This window comes from Palaemon carinicauda, chromosome 29 (genome assembly GCF_036898095.1).
Source record: "Palaemon carinicauda isolate YSFRI2023 chromosome 29, ASM3689809v2, whole genome shotgun sequence".
NCBI classification, from domain to species: domain Eukaryota; kingdom Metazoa; phylum Arthropoda; class Malacostraca; order Decapoda; family Palaemonidae; genus Palaemon; species Palaemon carinicauda.
In genome coordinates, this window is record NC_090753.1 from 93,699,693 (window position 1) to 93,720,373 (window position 20,681).

Consider the following 20,681-nt stretch of genomic DNA (forward strand, 5'->3'; position numbering starts at 1 on the left):
GTGTTGCCAGTGAAACGAAGCTGAAGCTCGTTTCTGGGTTCACCCTGTACGGATTACCTGACAAGTTACTCCGAGGAGTTCTTGTTAGCCACTGCTGACTCCCGCCCAACAAAGCAGAGCAAACGTTGGGTGAGCAGCAACAGCAAACAAGGCCAAAGACCTCTTACTACATTGCCTTGCACAGGGAACCCGTGAGCCCCAAGGAAAGCAGCAGTGAAAGAAAATGTTATTTTTATTAATAAAATAAATTTTTGAATATACTTACCCGATAATCATGTAGCTGTCAACTCCGTTGCCCGACAGAATTCTATGGAGGGATACGACAGCTATCACAATACTAGAAGGGGGTGTATATACCAGCGCCACCTGTGGCCAGGTACTCAAGTACTTCTTGTTGACACCTCCTCAATTATTCCTCGGTCCACTGGTTCTCTATGGGGAGGAAGGGAGGGTCAATTAAATCATGATTATCGGGTAAGTATATTCAAAAATTTATTTTATTAATAAAAATAACATTTTTCAATATTAAACTTACCCGATAATCATGTAGCTGATTCACACCCAGGGGGGTGGGTGAAAAACCAGTGTACAAGACTAAAGGATAGCTAAGTATCCCGTATTTCATATAATCAGTTATCCACAATAACAATGAAATAATAAGTACCTGGTAAGGAAGTCGACTTGAACCGTTACTCTGCCTTTAATAAGATCGTCTTCCTTACTGAGCGCAGCGTTCCTCTTGGGAGGCTGAATCAACTCAAAGGTGCTAAAGTATACAGGGCTGCAACCCATACTAAAGGACCTCATCACAACCTTTAACCTTGGCGCTTCTCAAGAAAGAATTGACCACCCGCCAAATCAACAAGGATGTGGAAGGCTTCTTAGCCGACCGTACAACCCATAAAAAGTATTCAAGAGAAAGGTTAAAAAGTTATGGGATTATGGGAATGTAGTGGCTGAGCCCTCGCCTACTACTGCATTCGTTGCTACGAATGGACCCAGGGTGTAGCAGTACTCGTAAAGAGACTGAACATCTTTGAGAAAGAATGATGCGAACACTGACTTGCTTCTCCAATAGGTTGCATCCATAACACTCTGCAGAGAACGGTTCTGTTTGAAGGCCACTGAAGTAGCCACAGCTCTCACTTCATGTGTCCTTACCTTCAGCAAAGCAAGGTCTTCTTCCTTCAGATGAGAATTTGCTTCTCTAATCAGAAGCCTGATGTAGTAAGAAACTGCGTTCTTAGACATTGGTAGAGAAGGCTTCTTGATAGCACACCATAAGGCTTCTGATTGTCCTCGTAATGGTTTAGACCTTCTTAGATAGTACTTAAGAGCTCTAACTGGGCAAAGTACTCTCTCCAGTTCGTTCCCCACCATGTTGGACAGGCTTGGGATCTCGAACGACTTAGGCCAAGGACGGGAAGGAAGCTCGTTTTTAGCCAAAAAACCGAGCTGCAAGGAACATGTAGCCGTTTCAGATGTGAAACCTATGTTCCTGCTGAAGGCGTGGATCTCACTTACTCTTTTACCTGTTGCTAAGCACACGAGGAAAAGAGTTTTTAATGTGAGGTCCTTAAAAGAGGCTGATTGGAGCGGTTCAAATCCTGATGACATTAGGAACCTTAGGACCACGTCTAGATTCCAGCCTGGAGTGGACAACCGACGTTCCTTTGAGGTCTCAAAAGACCTAAGGAGGTCCTGTAGATCTTTGTTGGAGGAAAGATCCAAGCCTCTGTGGCGGAAAACCGCTGCCAACATACTTCTGTAACCCTTGATCGTAGGAGCTGATAGGGATCTTACGTTCCTTAGATGTAACAGGAAGTCAGCAATCTGGGTTACAGTGGTACTGGTTGAGGAAACTGCATTGGCCTTGCACCAGCTTCGGAAGACTTCCCATTAAGACTGATAGACTCTGAGAGTGGATGTCGTCCTTGCTCTGGCAATCGCTCTGGCTGCCTCCTTCGAAAAGCCTCTAGCTCTTGAGAGTCTTTCGATAGTCTGAAGGCAGTCAGACGAAGAGCGTGGAGGTTTGGGTGTACCTTCTTTACGTGAGGTTGACGCAGAAGGTCCACTCTTAGAGGAAGAGTCCTGGGAACGTCGACCAGCCATTGCAGTACCTCGGTGAACCATTCTCTCGCGGGCCAGAGGGGAGCAACCAACGTCAGCCGTGTCCCTTTGTGAGAGGCGAACTTCTGAAGTACCCTGTTGACAATCTTGAACGGCGGGAATGCATACAGGTCGAGAAGGGACCAATCCAGCAGAAAGGCATCCACGCGAACTGCTGCTGGGTCTGGAATCGGAGAACAATACAAGAGGAGCCTCTTGGTCATCGAGGGTAGCGAATAGATCTATGGTTGGCTGACCCCACAGGGCCCAAAGTCTGCTGCAAACATTCTTGTGAAGGGTCCACTCTGTGGGGAAGACCTGACCCTTCCGGCTGAGGCGATCTGCCATGACATTCATATCGCCCTGAATGAGCCTCGTTACCAGCGTGAGCTTTCGATCTTTTGACCAAATGAGGAGGTCCCTTGCGATCTCGAACAACTTCCTCGAATGAGTCCCTCCCTGCTTGGAGATGTAAGCCAAGGCTGTGGTGTAGTCGGAGTTCACCTCCACCACCTTGTTAGGCTGGAGGGACTTGAAGTTTATCAAGGCCAGATGAACTGCCAACAACTCCTTGCAATAGATGTGAAGTGTCCTTTGTTCCTGATTCCATGTTCCCGAGCATTCCTGTCCGTCCAGTGTCGCACCCCAGCCCGTGTCCGATGCGTCCGAGAAGAGACGGTGGTCGGGGGTCTGAACAGCCAATGGTAGACCTTCCTTGAGAAGAATGCTGTTCTTCCACCACGTTAGAGTAGACCTCATCTCTTCGGAAACAGGAACTGAGCCCGTCTCTAGCGTCATGTCCTTTATCCAGTGAGCAGCTAGATGATACTGAAGGGGGCGGAGGTGGAGTCTCCCTAACTCGATGAACAGGGCCAGCGATGAAAGTGTCCCTGTTAGACTCATCCACTGCCTGACTAAGCATCGGTTCCTTCTCAGCATGCTCTGGATGCATTCTAGGGCTTGGAAGATCCTTGGGGCCGACGGACAAGTTCGAAAAGCTCGACTCTGAAGATCCATACCCAAGGCGACAATGGTCTGGGATGGAACGAGCTGAGACTCCTCAAAATTGACCAGGAGGCCCAGTTCCTTGGTCAGATCCATAGTCCATTTGAAAATCTCCAGACAGCGACGACTTGTGGGAGCTCTTAAAAGCCAGTCGTCTGACGGAGCCGGACACAAGATCATGATACTGCTGCACAGTCTGTAAACTGTCAATCATGGGCAAGCGAGGAAGTACAGTGACAACCCGAATCTGTCTAGACTGTCTGGGTCGTACAGACAACTCCTTAACGGGTTGCTGAGGTTGCCGCACTGCGTCACAACAAGTCACTTCTGTTGGTTGTTGAACGTCTTCCCCGTGACACATTGACTCCGTAAACAAAAAATCCTCTAACAAGGACTAAGCTTGGACTGCATGTCATGCAACACAGCTCAAGGTCTATGGGAGCAGGTGTGGTAACAGACGGGATTAGCGGCTGAAGTGGAACCATTACCTTCCCTGTAAGCATGTTATGCTTAAATAAAAGTCCATAAGAGGTTATGCAGCTAAAGGCTCCCTCCAAATGACAGAGTCCTCAAGGGAATATCAGAAGGAGGGAGAAAAGAACTTTCTCATCTACAGGGACCTTATCCTAGAAAAGCTAAGTTCTCTGAGTGAGGGTTCACTGGTGCAAAAGCAGCAGACTAGAAGGCAACGTTATGAAACTGCTTGACAGTCTAGTGAGTTGGCAACAACCCAAGATGTGTTGAGAAGCATGCGGTAAGGTATGCAGAGCATGATGTATGCAGAGTATGCTGTATGCAGAGCATGCTGTATGTAGAGCATGTTGTATGCAGAGCATGCTGAATGCAGAGCATGCTGTATGCAGAGCATGTTGTATGCAGAGCATGCTGAATGTAGAGCATGCTGTATGCTGAGCCTGTAGTAAGCAGAGCCTGCTGTAAGCAGAGCCTGCTGTAAGGAAAGCAGAGCGTGTGCATGGCGTTTAACATTTCTCAGAAATTCCATGACCAGTGCTAGAGTGCTTTATGCATGCTTGCATGGGGTTTAAACCATGGTATGAAAATGGAGGTAAGGTATGCTGAACAGCAGAGTCAGAACGAGCTGGAACAACAATAGTTGTGGTTTCCTCTTCAAGACTCCGTTGAGGGAACACCTGAGGCTCAGTCTGCAAAGGCTGAATAAAAGACAAGCAGAAGGAAGGCGCAAGGGTGGAGGAGGCTGACTCCTAGCATGAGTGGTTGAACCCAAGGGTTGCGCTTGCTGAGCGGTTGGCGGAAGCGGAGTAGCAAGTTCCAGTTCCTGTGGTGTGAGCGGAGCGCGATGAGGAAGAGGCTGCGCAGAACAAGGTAAATGTCTCGCAAGCTGAGGCTCCTGAGGCGCAAGGCTAAGGTGTTGTGGTGCTTGCCTTGTGGAGGGTTGAGCTCGCTGCAGCGAGAGCTGAGGAGACTGACTCATGGACGGGAGAGGTTGTTGTACCTCAACCGAGTGTTGCATCACTGGTGGAGCAGCAAGTGGAGGCGGAGGAAGAGAGGTATAATCCTCCTGATCCCAAAGTAAAGGTTGCTTTAAGGAAGGCGGAGGCTGAACACCACAGGAAACAGCAAACTCAGCACGTGGCTCAACATCGTACGCCTGGCAGGTGGAACTGCGATTAGGCGGAGCGAGCGTAGGCGGAGGGAGTGTAGGCGGAGGCGGAGGAGTAACACTCTCAGCCCGACACTCACGCATTAAGTCCGAAAGCTGTGCTTGCATGGACTGTAGTAGAGTCCACAACATCGTACGCCTGGCAGGTGGTACTGCGAACAGGCGGAGCGAGTGTAGGTGGAGGGAGTGTAGGCGGAGGCGGAGGAGCAACACTCTCAGCCCGACACTCACGCATCAAGTCCGAAAGCTGTGCTTGCATGGACTGTAGTAGAGTCCACAACATCGTACGCCTGGCAGATGGTACTGTGATCAGGCGGAGCGAGTGTAGGTGGAGGGAGTGTAGGCGGAGGCGGAGGAGCAACACTCTCAGCCCGACACTCACGCATCAAGTCCGAAAGCTGTGCTTGCATGGACTGTAGTAGAGTTCACAACATCGTACGCCTGGCAGGTGGTACTGCGATCAGGCGGAGCGATCATAGGCGGGGGGGGAGTGTAGGCGGAGGCGGTGTAATCAACTGATGACTGAGGAGAGTCAGAGCTAACCCAAGACTGCATTCGGGTTGTGAACTTTAACTTCGTACGTCTGGCATAGGTCTGGACTTAACGTTTAAGAGGTCTTGAGACCTGAGACCAGCGTTACTCTGCCTTTATTTTCTCCCCTAATCTCTTCTGCAGACGAGCAAAATAAGGGCTCAATCGTCTGCGGGTGGGAGTGACGGTCTCGGTAAGACACGCCCACAACCACCGAGGATACTTCTGTGCGCCGATCAAGGCCTGCTGAACCCTTATGCCCTTCGACATTGCTTCTCCCCTGGGCTTGGGAGCTTGCAAGAGGTCCCGGACTGGGAGGACGACTGGCGCGCACAAAAGTACCCTCACGCACTAATCACTTATCACTTTGATTTCTGTTTGCACTTATTTCACTGAACTCGAAACTTTAAGTGGTTTGTACCTGAAATACGCAATTCTATCCTTTCTCAAAGTTAGTAATTGCGAAAACAGAATTACAATGTAACAGAAAAATCTAATGAAAGATAATTCAGTGGCTGGAAAGAGACTAAACACTAGATCACTCTAGAAACGTTTAGTTTCTTCCCCTAAAGAGACTAGGGAGAAGAGCAAAAACGATAACGACGTTACTCGTACGCCTGGCAGGCTTGAATGAAACGTTTATCCTCTTTCTCCCTCCGTCTCTATCTCTCTCTCTCTCTCTCTCTCTTGACTTAGAACCTGAGAGAAGAGCCCAATCATATATATCGTTAAAACATATTATTGTTAAAGGAAAAAACTGAAAAGTTCCTTTATTAGGATCAAAACCATTAAGTTAAGAAAGAATGAACAAAACGCTAGACACGGTTACTCTTACTGCAACGTGAAACCGTGAACATTCTTTCTCTATCGTAACGATAGAGTGCAAGTTGAACGTTCTGAACGTCAACAACTGCAGAGACAAAACAAAACGTTAGTTCAACTTTGAAAACAGTACGAGACTGTCAAAGAAATTCTTTCAAACTCTGTGGCGGAAATAGCATAATATGATAACAGGTAAAACCGAAATGACGGGCTCAAAGTTAATTAACTTCGGTAAAAGACCGCCTACTATTAGGAAGGTCGAATATAAACAAATATAAAAATTAATTTTAATGAGTTTATAATAAAAGGAAGTTAATCGAAGAGGCCTATAAGAGGCGGAGAGATATAAAATAAATCTATAACTTTTGTTAAGCAAAATTAAGAAAGAGAGTCTATACTCTCTTAGACACCAACACTTCCGTCTAAGGGAAGGGTCGGCCATTGAAAGGTGAACGAGAGTTCATACTCTCTCGTCACCAAAATTAATCAAATTAATTCCAAAAGCTAACTAAGCTAATATAGAAGTTTCCAGTAAAGCGACAGCCGAAATCAAAGAGAAATACTTCACCAAAGTCGTGAAAATACTCCAAGAACATAAGCGTATCCCAGAACGTCTTGCCGGAAGCACGACAGAGGAATAATTGAGGAGGTGTCAACAAGAAGTACTTGAGTACCTGGCCACAGGTGGCGCTGGTATATACACCCCCTTCTAGTATTGTGATAGCTGGCGTATCCCTCCATAGAATTCTGTCGGGCAACGGAGTTGACAGCTACATGATTATCGGGTAAGTTTAATATTGAAAAAGGAACTTTTTATTAAGCTTTAGGCCAGTTGCTTCTAAACGTAAAACCGGTTAAAAGATACGTAGAAGAGAAAAAAACGACGTCTTTTCTCTACTGAGCTGAATTAAAGTGATGGTTAGTTGCTAGTGCTGGTGGGAGCTGGGGAGCTAACCTACCCTCCTCCACCCTCACTAACTAGCGGTGGGTAGTTAAACCCTGTTTACAAAAAGCTTCAGCTAGTTTCAGCTTTGCCTAAATAAATAATGCATATTAAACAGCATAAGGTTTATATGTTGTGCTGGAACAAATCCAGATAAAGAGGCAGTAGACCAATACGTGAGTACTAAACTGCAGCCGAAGTCAAAGCAAAGTTTACTCTAATTGGAGAGTGGGAGGGGCCTAGCTGCCAAATACTGCTAACTACCTAGTTTAAAGTATAAAAAGCAGTTTTTCCCTTCACTTAAGTACTGTAATATTCGCATTAAAGAACAATGGTGCATATTACTGACAATCACAACTTTAATAGGTGAACATACACAATACGTACCTATACTCTTCTTGCCCAGCTGTATCAAGGATGTCTAAGAGACAGGTCTCCCCATCTATGACGACTTGCTTCCGATATGAATCTTCTATCGTTGGATCGTACTCGTCGACAAAACTGGTGGGAAAAATTATTCCTAATTAACATTAATTATAAAAATTACAATATACAACAAGAGTATGGTCCACAAATATATTCTGTCCAGCAACCACAAACTTGAAAATCTATAAATTTCCCATAATTCAAGAAACTTTTGGTTATTACATAATTGAGTATGAAAAATCTAAGCAAATAAATAATATCTATGTCTCTATAAATCTGAGAATTACCATTAATCTAATTATTTCCTTGAGCAAACAAAAAGGTCAAAACATGTTGGTAGGCTGCAAGTAATTCATGAGAGTGAAAAATAAAGGAATGAAAAAAAAAAATAGTGAAAGACCATGTTACAGAGGCTATGGCACTATCCAAGACAAGAGAACAATGATTTCACTTTGGAGTGTCCTCCTACTAGAAGAGCTGCTTACCACAGCTAAAGAATCTCTTCTACTCTTACCAAGAGTAAAGTAGCCCCTGAACAATGACATTGCAGTAGCATACCCCTTGAGCGAGGAAGAACTGTTATGTAATCTCCGTATTGTCAGGTGTATGAGAACAGAGAAGAACATGTAAAGAACAGACCAGACTATTCAATGCACGTGTAGACAAAAGAAAAATGAGCCGTAACCAGAATGAATGATCAATGTAGTACTGTCTGACCAGTCAAAATACCCAATAACTCTCTAGTGGTAGTATCTCAACAGGTGGCTAGTGCCCTGGCCAACTGGCTAATCTACTACCTACCATTGTTTTGGGTTAGAGTTTTCTTGGTTGAGGGTACACTCAGGTACACTACTCTTTCTGTTTTCTCTTCCTGTCTTTTTTTAAATGGTGTGTTGGGCAGGCTTGATAGAAGGGCCATGGATGCCTAGAGATTCATAAAGAGGCTGTCTTTTCCCTATCTGTTTCTTTATCTTCCCGTCTGTTATTCATTTTCAAAAGCACCGTTAATGTCCTCCCTTTAGTTGTAGTGGCTATCCTGGAGGGTACTTAGCCTTGCATGGTGTGTTGGCTCTGCCATGTTGACCAACTTTATCTTTAGTCTAAGGATTGTAAGTTGCTTTGTATAAGTGTGTAGACATTGTTTTTATCATTATTGTTGCTTGTATTCAAACATGAAAGACCTTTGTATTGCTTTTAATTCTTATATTGAGTAAAATCAAGGTCCAGTGTGTCCTTCACTTTGCCAGTGTTGTCTAATGTATTGCAATATTCCTTGACTGTCAGGAAATAGTCAAGATCTTATAGATACCTCCAGACAATATGGTATTTTACCATGCTCAGAAACCAAATTTTCTCAAATGAGCCACTCATCTGAGCTCCTTATTTTAAGTTTTAAGAAACCTATAATTCTGAAATGGGATGCCATTCCTTGGGCAAGGTGTAAACTAGGACTTAGTACCCTGCTTCTCCTAAGTCCTATAAATGTGGATGTCATGAGATTCAGGTCAGGTCATAATATGACAAATTTGGAGATAATTTGTATTTTTCCTAACTATACAAACCTTAGCTATTTAATATGGGTATTACTTTCGGCGTAGCTGAAATGACGAGACATTAAAAATTTAACGAGGGTTTACTACCCCACTGCTAGTTACCGGGGGGAAGGGAGGGTAGCCTGGTACCCCCCCCCCCCCCCCTCACACACCTGTGTGCTGAGCTCACTTTGCTTAGAAGTAGGACTTCATGGGGGATAGGGCTGGCGGGCAAGTTTGATTAAATAGCTAAGGTTTGTATAGTTAGGAAAAATACAAATTATCTCCGAATTTGTCATTTGTTCCGTAACTGAAATACAAACCACGCTATTTAATATGGGTGACTCAACCCTTAGGAAGGGTGGAAAAACCCCAGCCATACTGGCTTTTGGCTTTGCCCGGGGACTCAGTATCTGAGTGTGTCAGTACTCAACGATAAGGAGTCCCTGCACCTCACTAGAACCTTGCTGTGCAAGGACTGCGGCCTGCGTAAGCTGTGTGTGAAGGTATGAAGTGTGACCAGTCCTAGGTAGTTGACCTGAAGTCCTTTAGATGGCAACTTTAGGCTAGGACTCTCCTAATACCACCTCGTCAGGGTATGGGGACGTGACAGTATTAACTTAATACTAGGAGCACAAGGAAACATGGTTTACCTGCAGTGGTTCAAGGTCAGCTATGCAGAGAACCCAGGATGCTGCTTTCCCCAAGAGAGGGTAGGATTAAGAAAAGAATAAGGGCCAGACAAACCTTTTCATTCATGCAGACTAAGACCGGGTAACAATGCCCTCAACCTTCTGCTACTTGTCCATTAAGGAGCCTGAGGTTTTAAACCAGCTGTTGTGCAGCCATCACAGGGCCGATAGAGAACGTATCGAGCCTCCTGTGTGTCACGTCTTGCAGGTAGTGGGTTGTGAAGGTCGTCTGACGCTTTCACATTCCCGCTTGTAGAACCTGCGTCACTGAAAAAGTTCTTCTTGAAGGCCAGGGACGTAGCTACGCCCCTGACATCATGCGCTCTAAGGCGACATGACGGAGGAGGGTCAGGATTCAAGGACAGATGGATCACCCTATGAATCCATGCCGAGATAGTATTCTTGGTGACCCTCCTCTTTGTTCTCCCAGTGCTCACAAACAAAGCTTGCACTTGGGGACAAACTGCAGCCGTTCTTTGAGATATAACCTCAGACTCCTTACTGGACACAGTAGGGGATGGTCTGGGTCATCTGTTACAGAACGAAGACTCGAAATCTGGAAAGTCAAATCAAGGATCCGGAACTCCCGGATTCTGTGTCTTAGCAACAAACTCAGAGACGAATCTGAACATTACCTCCCCCCATCCCCTTGCATGGGCGATGTCATACAAGAGACCATGAAGTTCACTGACTCGCTGGCCGAGGCCAAAGCTAGAAGGAACATCGCATTCCAAGTTAGGTAGCGATCTGAAGCCTGGTGTAACGGTTCGTAGGGAGGTCTCTTAAGAGGCCTGAGAACTCGAACCACGCTCCCTGGAGGAGGTCTCACTTCCGACTGAGGGTAGGTAAGTTCATATCTTCGTATGAGTAGGGAAAGTTCCAGTGAGGAAGAAATGTCCACTCCTTTGAGCCTGAAGGCTAGACTTAAGGCTGAGCGACAGCCTTTCATTGCCACAACTGTAAGGTGCATTCTTCCCGCAAATATACGAAGAACTCCGCTATTGCTGGAATAGTGGTATCAAGTGGAGAGATACCCCTTCCACGACTCCAACCACAGAAAACTCGCCACTTTGCCTGGTAGACCCCTGCGGATGACCTACGCAGGTGTCCAGACATCCCGTTCGCAACTTGTTGCGACAATCCTCTCTCAGTGAGGAGATGCTGGATAGTCTCCAGGCATGAAGTCGAATCGAAGCTACGGCTTTGTGAAAGATGTTGGTGTGTGGTTGTTTGAGTCGCTTGTGTCGCAGAGGGAGTTCTCCCGGAAGTTCCATTAGGAGTTGCGGAAGGTCCGGAAACCATTCCGCGTGATGCCATAGCGTAGCTATAAAGGGTCATCGAGAGATTGACCGATATTCTGGTCTTGTTGAGCACCCTCCTCATCAGACAGAACGGGGGAAAAGCGTACACGTCGGTGCTGTCCCACCGTTGTTAGAAGGCATCTTGCCAAAGTGCCTTGGGATCCAGGACTGGAAGGCAATACAGCGGGAGCTTGAAGTTCAGCGCTGTTGTGAACAGATCCACAGTCGGAGAAACCCACAAAGTCCTACTTTGTTGGCTACTGGATGATCCAAGGACCACTCGGTACTCATTATCTGAGACGCTCTGCTCAGATTGTCGGCGAGCACGTTCCCTTTGTCTGGAATGAAGCGAGCCGATAGAGGAATCAAGTGGACTTCGGTCTATCTCAGTATCTCTACTGAGAGATGGGATAGCTGCTTTGAAAAGGTACCCCCTTGCTTGTTGATGTAAGCCACTACTGTGGTGTTGTAGCTCCTCACACCACAGAGTGATCCGCCAGGTCCTTGTTGGAACTGTTGAAAGGCCAGGAATACGGCCTTCATCTCTAGCAGATTTATATGGAGGCACTTTTCCGATTTTGACCACAGGCCTGAGGTCCTGTGGCACAGAACGTGCCCCCCCCCCCCCCCCCCTCCTTTGAGGTGTCCGAAAACAGCATCCAATTTGGGGGAAGGAACGAGAAGATCCATTCTTCTTCGTAGGTTCTCGCCTGTCACCCACCACTGGCGGTTCGTCCGTTCCACAGGATCCATAGGGATCATGATGTCCGGGGAATCGCAGCCTTGATTCCACTAGGACCTGAGTCGCCCCTGGAGAGACCTCATCCTGAGGCGACCGTTGAGAACTAGACGAGCCAAGGGTGAAAGGTGACCGAGGAGACGTAACCACGATTGGGTTGGAAGCTCTTCTCGTCTGAGGAAAGGGCTTGTGACTCTTCTCAGCCTTACTATCCTATCGTCTGATGGAAAGGCCTTATGGAGATTGGTGTCTCTAATCATACCTACGTGAACCAGTCATTGATTGGGCAGCAGAGCGGACTTCTCGAGACTTGCCATGATCCTTAGATCCTGGCCAAGTCCTAGAAGTTTGTCTCGGTGTCAAAGAGGGAATGACTCCGAGTCTGCTAGGATCAGGCAGTCATCCAGATAATGGAGGAGACGGAAGCCGATCCTGTGTGCCCATGAAGTTATTAGGGTGAACACTCTGGTGAAAACCTGCGGTGCTGTGGAGAGACCGAAACACAGTACCTTGAACTGGTACTCCTTGTTGTCTAGGCTGAATCCTAAGTACTTCCTTGTAGACGGATGGACTGGGATCTAGAAGTACGCGTCCTTCAGATCCAGTGTACACATGAAGTCTTGCAGTCTCATTGCTAGTCTGACCGTGTCTGCGGTCTCCATGCTGAACGGAGTTTGTTTGACAAACTTGTTCAGAGCCGAAAGGTCGATGACTGGTCTCCAGCCTCCAGACGCCTTCTTTACAAGAAAAAGTCGACTGAAGAAGCCTGGGGACCCGTCGGGGACTTCTTGGAGAGCGCCCTTCTTCAACATGGTCTGGACTTCTGCCCGAAGGGCTTGCCCCCTTGCTGATCCCATGGCAAGGGAGCTCAACGACACTGGATTCGTCGTCAGGGGAGGTAGAGATGTTGTGAACGGGACACGATATCCCTGACTGATTACGGAAATCGTCCAGGAATCGGCCCCGAGGTGCTGCCACCTGTCTGCGCAACTTTGTAGGCATCCCCCCACTGGTGGACATGCAGGGGGACTGCCAATCCTAGCGTTTGCGACCTCGGCTGCTCCCTCTAGGATTCTTACCTCCTCTGGAGGACTTTTTGCCTTTCCTGTCCTTGACAGGAAAGGGCTTAGACACCACTGTCTTCGCTGCTGCCGTCGGTTTCGTGGTCTTGGTCGGACAGGACTGGTGGGGTGCTGGAGGCTTATAGGGCTTGGATGTCAAACCCTTATGAAGGAGGGAGTCTTGGTGGGACTTCCTCCACCTCTCAGCGGCCTGTTCCACATCCTTAGGCTCAAACAAGTTCGTTCCTTCTAAGGAAGAATGCCTGAGCCTATTAATCTCGGTGCTAGGGACCTTCTGATGGAACCTCTCAGCCACCGCAACCCGACGTTTCAGGATGGTGTTTGCCCACAAGTTCGAGACTTGGTGGGCCAGAAACTCGATCGTGCGAGTGCCTGAGAGGAGGAACGTCTCCATAGCTTTCCTGGTACGTTCTTTGGAGAAGTCCTCAGAGCGTATCAGGATACCTAAGGTCCCTAACCAGATATCCAGCCACGAAGTGGCTTGCATAGTGCACTTCGCAACCTTCTCCTGGTTAAGCATCTCGGTTGCCAAGGACGAGACCTGCCGGTTGGATAGTCTCTCAAGAGGGACTCCCCTGGTAAGCTCTTCCAATGAATGGTGGAGAGGAAGACCTAAAAAAGGCTCCTCCAAGATCTCGAAGTACCTCCTTTGCTGTACGTGAGGAGGTGGGAGAAGCTTGTTGCCGGCACTGGAAAGGTTGGAGGAGGCCAACTCAGAGAGCTGGACAGCGATCTTGTCCCTGGTACTCTTAACCCCCTGAGAACAGGGCAGAACCGCACAGGCCTTAAAAGGTTTTTGAGTGCCAAATGCACGGTCCAAGACCGTGTCTTTGCCCTCTCGAGGGGGGATCTCTGGGTCAGCAAACCCATTGAGAGCCCTCATAAGAGTCAGAACCTGCCAAAATGCATGCTCTGACTCTTGTAGTTCTCCTCCGGATGTTGGACTTGCAGCGAAGTCTCTTGTCCCCAAAGGCTCTTCTTGGGGAGATTCGCGGACGTTCTCCGAGTGGCTAGCCGGCTCCGTCCTAAGTCTTGTCGAGGATTTTGGTACTGTCTTTGAGTCCTTCGACTCCTTCCTGGGAAGGATGTAGGACTCTAACATAGACGGTGGCAAGTTCCTTTCAGCCCCTACCTGGGAAGACTTTTCAATGCGAGGTGGGGTTTCCCTCATTGGTGTGATAGGGGAATGTCTCACCTCACGTGACTCCCCTGAGGACGGGAAGTCCTCGTCCGATAGGGGAGGAGGAAAAGTCTGGGGGGGGGGTGAAGGAACCTACCTCGAAGGCTTGCGAGGAGACAACTTAGCTCTCGGAGAAGTCACCGCGTCCGAAACTCCTCTTTTTCTCTTCAGAAGGGTAGAAACAGCCAAGGATCTGTGACCCAACTCAGAGAGAACAGGCTTGACAGCCTGTGTAACTGCTCTGATTAGCGCACCGAGCCATGGTTGTTGACTGACAGCGGCGCTGTCAGACACTCCCTCTGGAAGGACAGGGATCAACGGATCCCTGGGAGGAGTTTCCAAAGGGGGGTTCGCCTGAAAAGAAGAAAAAGGGTTCCTGGACCTTTCTAGATGCTTCCCTTCCTCCGCAGTGCGTGCTGTTCTGCGCTTGCGGGGAGGGGAATGCGGCGATGGCGACCTTGCCGTGCGTTGTCCAGCAGCCTCACGCGTGGGAGGGTATTGACGCTCACGCGGGGCAGTGTAATGGTGCTCGCGCGATGGAGAATACCAGGAGTCGCGCGCGGGAGACTGATGGCGCGCGTGCGCTGAAGACTGCTGATGCGCGTGCGCTGAAGACTGCTGATGCGCGTGCGTGCGTGGGGGTGATTGCGAAGGCGCGCAGGACAGTGATGGCACGTAGGAGCACGCGCGGGAGACTGTGGGCACACAGGAGACTGATTGCGCGCGCGCGGGCGAATGTTCGCGCGCGCAGGATCAGGTTGTTGGACACACAGGCGTGCGGGCGAGAGTTTGTGCGCCCCAGTAGATGTCGTAGGGCGCGCGGGCGCGCAGTTGGAGCCTGTGCACATGGGAACGCATCAGAATGGTGGCGCGCAACTGCAAGAGAGGATGGGCGCGGGCGCGTATCCTCGTGGGCGCGAGAGGGTGACTGCGCGATGGCGAGAGTTGGCGCGCTGGAGACAGCAGTTGGTGCGTTGGCGAGCGCTGGCGCGTAGGAAAAGTCTTTGACTTTCCAACAGTGCCCTGATCCGAAGATCGTGGGCGCGCAGGAGAGATGGCTGGGCGTGGGCGCTGGCGCGCGCGGGAGAGCGCTGATGAATTGGAGAACGCTGACGCGTTGGAGAACGCTGGCGCGCAGGAGGTTAATGGCGCGCAGGTGAGTGCTGGCGCGCTACCTCAGACAAAGCCTGGCGCACAGGAGAAACGTTGGCGCGCATGCCCATCATGGCGCGTAAGGGACGTATTCGCGGGATGGCGCATACGCCCTTGATGCCCCATAATAGAGTTCGATGCCTGACGAGCATGCAAGTCAGGTTTCGTGGGCACGTAGCACACATCAGCTCTCAGGATCGCCGACGGCAGGTCAGCAGGTCTGTCGGGTGGAAGGTAGACGTGTCTTTTGAAAGGACGAACTTCCACTGAAGGAGATCGCGAACGATCCGCTGAGAGGTCCAGGACCATAGCAGGAACAGTCGGTGAACGCGGACGAGGCTCCTCTGCGGCGGACTGCAACGATGATGATGAACCAAAGAGGCGCCTGCTCACCACAGGTGAAGGAAGGCCTCTGGAGAGGAGGAAGGCGAGCCTTGCGACGGATGCGTCCTCTGGGGGCCGTTGGATAAGCAAGCTGACCTTCTGCAGTCCTTCGAAGAGGAGTCTCTGTAAGTGAACTCTCCTGAGGGGGAGAAACACCAGCAGGAAAGACTGTTGGACTTAGTTTCTCCCTCGTTGGTTGAGCAGGAATGGGAGAAATTAAGCCTTCAGCTACTGCGGGATGTGAAGAGGCAGAGGTATTAGGAGATACCGCATTGGATACCTCTGACACCACAACGTCAACAATTGACAGAGGATCAACCTCTGCCAAAGTCGGCGATTGCTTGACAGTGGCACCCAATCGGATGTAGTCAAGTAATCCTTCCTTGGAGGGCGAACCCTCCAGCCCCAAGGAAGACCAAAGCTGAAAAAGATTGGTTAATGACACATCCTCCCCCGGGGGAAGAGGTGGAGCTGCCTCGCTAGGGGAGGCAACGCCATCTCTCAAACCCCGAGCTTGGAAAACAGAACCATGGCCTACGCTACCACTCGACGGTCTCTCGAAAGAGACCGATTGAATGGGAGCTTCGGAGGAGGTTTGGGCAAAGGAAGAAGAATCCTTGGGTTTTTCTCCTTTCAAAGAAACCTTGGAAGGAGAAAGATCCCGCCTGGACTTCTTCTTACGTCGCCGAGAAAACCTCTCCCACTGGGAGGTAGACCACTCCCTACACTCACCACACTTGTTATTACTTTAACACCGTTGACCTCTACAGTAAGGGCAAAGGGTGTGAGGGTCTGTCTCAACCGCCGACATGAATGTTCAGCAGGGGCGGTCGGGTAATCCAGGACAGGTGCGCATAATCGCAGAGGCCAACTTCACACACAAACCTGTCACAGAAAAAGCAAAAAACCATTAATGGCTGCCAAAGAGCGGCGAGGATGAGAGAGGACACATCCGTCTACCATCCGAGCCGAGAGCAAAATGAGCTCAAGCACATGTGTGTGTGTGTGTGTGTGTGTGTGGGGGGGGGGGTTAGCAAGCTACCCTCCCCTACCCCCGCTAACTAGCGGTGTGGGTAGTAAACCCTCGTTAAATTTTAAAGGCTCGTCATTTCAGCTACGCCGAAAGTAATACCCCCTATTAAATAGCGTGGTTTGTATTTCAGTTATGGAACAAACTAAAGTAAAGGATATTCTGACAACATGTAGGAAAAAGTAATGGACATGAGCAGCACATATAATGAGAAGGACAGATAATAGATGGACATTAGGAGATTGTAAAAAAAAGCAAGGGAAGGAAGAGAAGCCGATATATTACTGAACTAAGAAAGTTTGTGGGTGTGGACTGGCATAGACAATTGACAGACGCAAGTGGATGGACATGTCCGAGGCCTTTGTTCTGCAGTGGACTAGTAACAGCTGATAATGATGAATATAACGGACACTACAATAAGAAATGCTTAACAACAGGGTCGAAGGTAAGGGTAGAAGGGACTCTAGCTATGATAAGCAGATCTTCTAGGAGAAGGATACTCCAAAATCAAACCATTGTTCTCTAGTCTTTGGGTAATGCCATAGCCTCTGTACCATGGTCTTCCACTGTCTTTGGTTAGAGTTCTCTTGCTTGAGGATACACTCGGACACACTATTCTATCTGATTTCCCTTCTTGTTTTGTTAAAGTTTTTATAGTTTATATAGGAAATATTTATTTCAATGTTGTTACTGTTCTTAAAATAGTCTATTTTCTTTCTTTCCTTTCCTCACTGGGTTATTTTCCCTGTTGGGGTCCCTTGGCTTATAGCATCCTCCTTTTCCAACTAGGGTTGTAGCTTAGCAAGTAATAATAATACTAATAATAATAATAACAGCTTCCCCCAACTACAGTATATAGTAATAACTTTTAAGTATTAACTTCAACATGACCTAAAAAATCATCAGACTTACTGATTCTGGATCAGCTGAATGGTAAGCGCACTCTTTCCAACACCTCCCGCTGTTGAATAAAAAAGACATTCGATCAGATATTGTCTATAATAGAATTCATTGCTGTACAATGTGGCATATTTTTTCTGCTGGACAATTAAATAATATAGAAAACCATAATTGTAAGTATCAATACAGTATATTAAAATAATGAACATCAGTAAAATAAAACAAAAAAAATATGCTACCATGTAATTAGTACACTATTACACAAATTATTATTAATAACAGATATAAGAAAATACATTCAAGTTCTAGTGCACCAATGCCAATTTATTTAGACCTTGCTGATTTAATTGCAGTCCAGAGAAACATTTCTTTACTCCCTGGTTCAAGAATATTTTAAACCTTTAAACGTATCGTTGTTCACCCTTGAATTCTGATCTCCGGATTAGAACATTTTAAATTCTTTATATTTTAAAGTTAGTTCAAAATAAGTATTTTTTCTCTGCATACTTAACAATTGAAAGATTTCCATTTTCAATGTAGGTAAAATCACAGATTTCAAAAATAATTTGTTATTTTTTTAGCTATACAAACCTGAAGAAGGGTCAAGATCGATGGGGACCAAACAGCACTCCCCGGTAATGCTCATTCTTGGAAGCAGTTGTAACGCATGGATCGGGTAGACTTGCGTTAGAAATCAATGGAATTGGGGGAATACAGGGTCTTACATAATGAGTCCCTCTGGAAGGGTCATGACATCTCCCCCTTTCAAAATGTTGTTGCGGAATTATGTTTACGTTTGCAAGGACTGGGACGTTTCCGCTTCTCTTAGGAGTTGATCTAGGAGGTGGAGTCCTGCGACCAACCTGGAATGCTTCGTCATCCTCCAATAACACAAGAGGAGGAATACTAATTATCTTATGAGGTATCACATAACCCACCCTTGCAGGACAAGGGCTATACGGCGAGGGACCGTGAGGAGCTACCGTAAACTGCGGATTGATGGACACACCTGTGACCTATGGTATGGAGGACGCTCCACCGAATTATGTTTATGTTTTGGCAGACGCGTCGCACACTGTCCTAAAGACAGTAGTATGGAGGCGGGCGAACCTCGCTAACTTGCACAATGGTGCTCTGGTCTGAATTGAAATAACGCCGTTGAACGCGGTAACTATTCCTCACTGACAAACTACTTTTGACAACAAGGTTGGAGGGAATTTAGTCCACATAACTTAATCATTCCAAAGTCATGGCAAATGAGATGTAAGCAGGAGGCCAGAAATAGTTCCAGACTTAGTTGCTTGAACTGGAGAAGAGTAGGATGTCAAGAAAAGCGATGGCATAGTGTCAAGCGAAGTTAATGATGGAGCACGTTGATGCTCTGAAGTGTGATCTTGCAAACATTCAAGTCAACTCAGGAGATTGCTCTGGAGAATCCTCAACAAAGCTCAATGGCAAACCCAGAGGTGTATAAGCTGAGAACTCACTTTGAGATCCCAAGTCAGAAGCAAAAAGCTGGTCGTCACAATTAAGGGCACTGAAGGGTGGCAAAACCAATGGCACTCTGTGCTTCTCAGCAAGAATACAGCGAGCATCAGTAGGAGCACACTCACCGACTTAGGACAAAGTAGCAGCGAAGGGATCAGCCTCCAACGTAGGATACACTACCTAACAATGGAGGGCAGAAGAATCCACATCTTCAGGATAAACCTGGAGAATTACTCCCCTAAGTTGGTCGTTAGAAAAAAAAAACCTCCAAAAGGCATCGAGAAGTACATTTGTAAAGATCGGTGGCAGACGTTAAAGTGAAGGTAACGCTGCAGCCAGCTGTATTTACCTCGTTAAAAGCTTGACGGCCATTCCAGCTTTGCTGAAGTAACACTCCTATTGAAGTAGAAGGTTTGTATTTGGTACTGTATTGTAAAGGAACAAACCTTAGGTACGCTACAAGGTAAAAGTTACCAGTGGTTGGACAACATGACAGAAAAAAAGCAATAAGAGTTAAAGTATAAACAAAAGAAAGAGCAGCTAATGGTCGAAGGAACGCTGCTAACACCTAAGTACTGTTATGCCTACAGTGCAGTACAAGAGGTGCACTAACCCCTACTAGGGTTATTGGGCCTAGACCACTGGTCTACCTGCAACATCTAAGAAAGTCTCACACTTGTCGGCAGCTATCTGCACAGGAAGATCGTCCAGCACATCCTGAAGTGCAGAAATTGCTACGTACAGTACTTCACCGACCTTGAAAAAACTCCCAAATGTAATTACGAGTTTTCAACACTCGTGAAGCATACTCTCCAGCATCAAGCCAGAGGCATCTATCCCAAAGCTTCAATGATCAGCCAATTTGATGAGGAGAGCAAATGCTCGATGTACTTTATTGTCTCTTTGGTACATGTACAGGGTATTGTTCTGGGACACTGCAAAGGATGATGCTGGAAAAGACTTAGCCTTCCTTCAACCACAAAGAATATACCCACACTATAACCAGAAGCCACAATCCACACTTGGCACATAGGATTAAATAGCAAACAATTATTCTCCTAAAAAAAGGAATGAGTGAGTTTGGATATATTGCTGGGCCATACACTGATATGATGTTCACCCTTTACCCAGCTAGTAAATTCCTGCCTAATTTTATCATCACAAAGCCATCGTCAACCATTCAAAGAAGAACTTATAAGAAAAACATTAAAAAGCTTTGAACAGGTTGCAATGGTACATCTCTACTTGTTGCAATCAAAGACCAAAGTCAACTTTGACAGGAATGGGCACAGAGCTACTCGTCTGGGCTTACCATCTGTCACTAACTACCTTCTTGTTGACTTCAACAGCTGGTTATTCTTCACTTTAGAGATTCCCTATTTCAAAAGACAAAAAATCTGCATACGTATTGGAACAAATTATAATTCCCAGTTACCTTAAATACCTTAGCCAACAAATTTCATATCAGTGATTACACAGCTATTCAGTAAATTGAGTTTTATACTATCATAAAATACCTAAATAGATTGATATGCTGCATATTTAATATGATGCTAGAAAATTATATTCACAAAATCTTTTTTTTTTTTTTTTAATCAGCCCTTCAATGTACTTTTTTAAGTGTATGCAGTTGGTTGGGACAGGTATAAACTTTCTTATTACTAAACTTGTCAAATATATTTTCTTTGAGCAAAATGGTTTGCCTTTGTTTGAAATACAGAAT

The 20,681-nt window shown here is 47.0% G+C and overlaps 1 protein-coding gene across 1 annotated transcript in view; it reads right to left on the reverse strand.

The window, feature by feature from the left end:
* Positions 1-20,681, reverse strand: part of LOC137622360 (ras-like protein 1) — a 47,767-nt gene that overhangs the window by 11,994 nt on the left and 15,092 nt on the right. Inside the window, exons 2-3 of the mRNA XM_068352952.1 lie at positions 17,483-17,531; positions 7,440-7,553 (exon numbers count right to left, since the gene is read on the reverse strand). Coding sequence (XP_068209053.1) covers positions 7,440-7,553; positions 17,483-17,531 — 163 coding nt within the window. The remainder of the gene's footprint in view (positions 1-7,439; positions 7,554-17,482; positions 17,532-20,681) is intronic.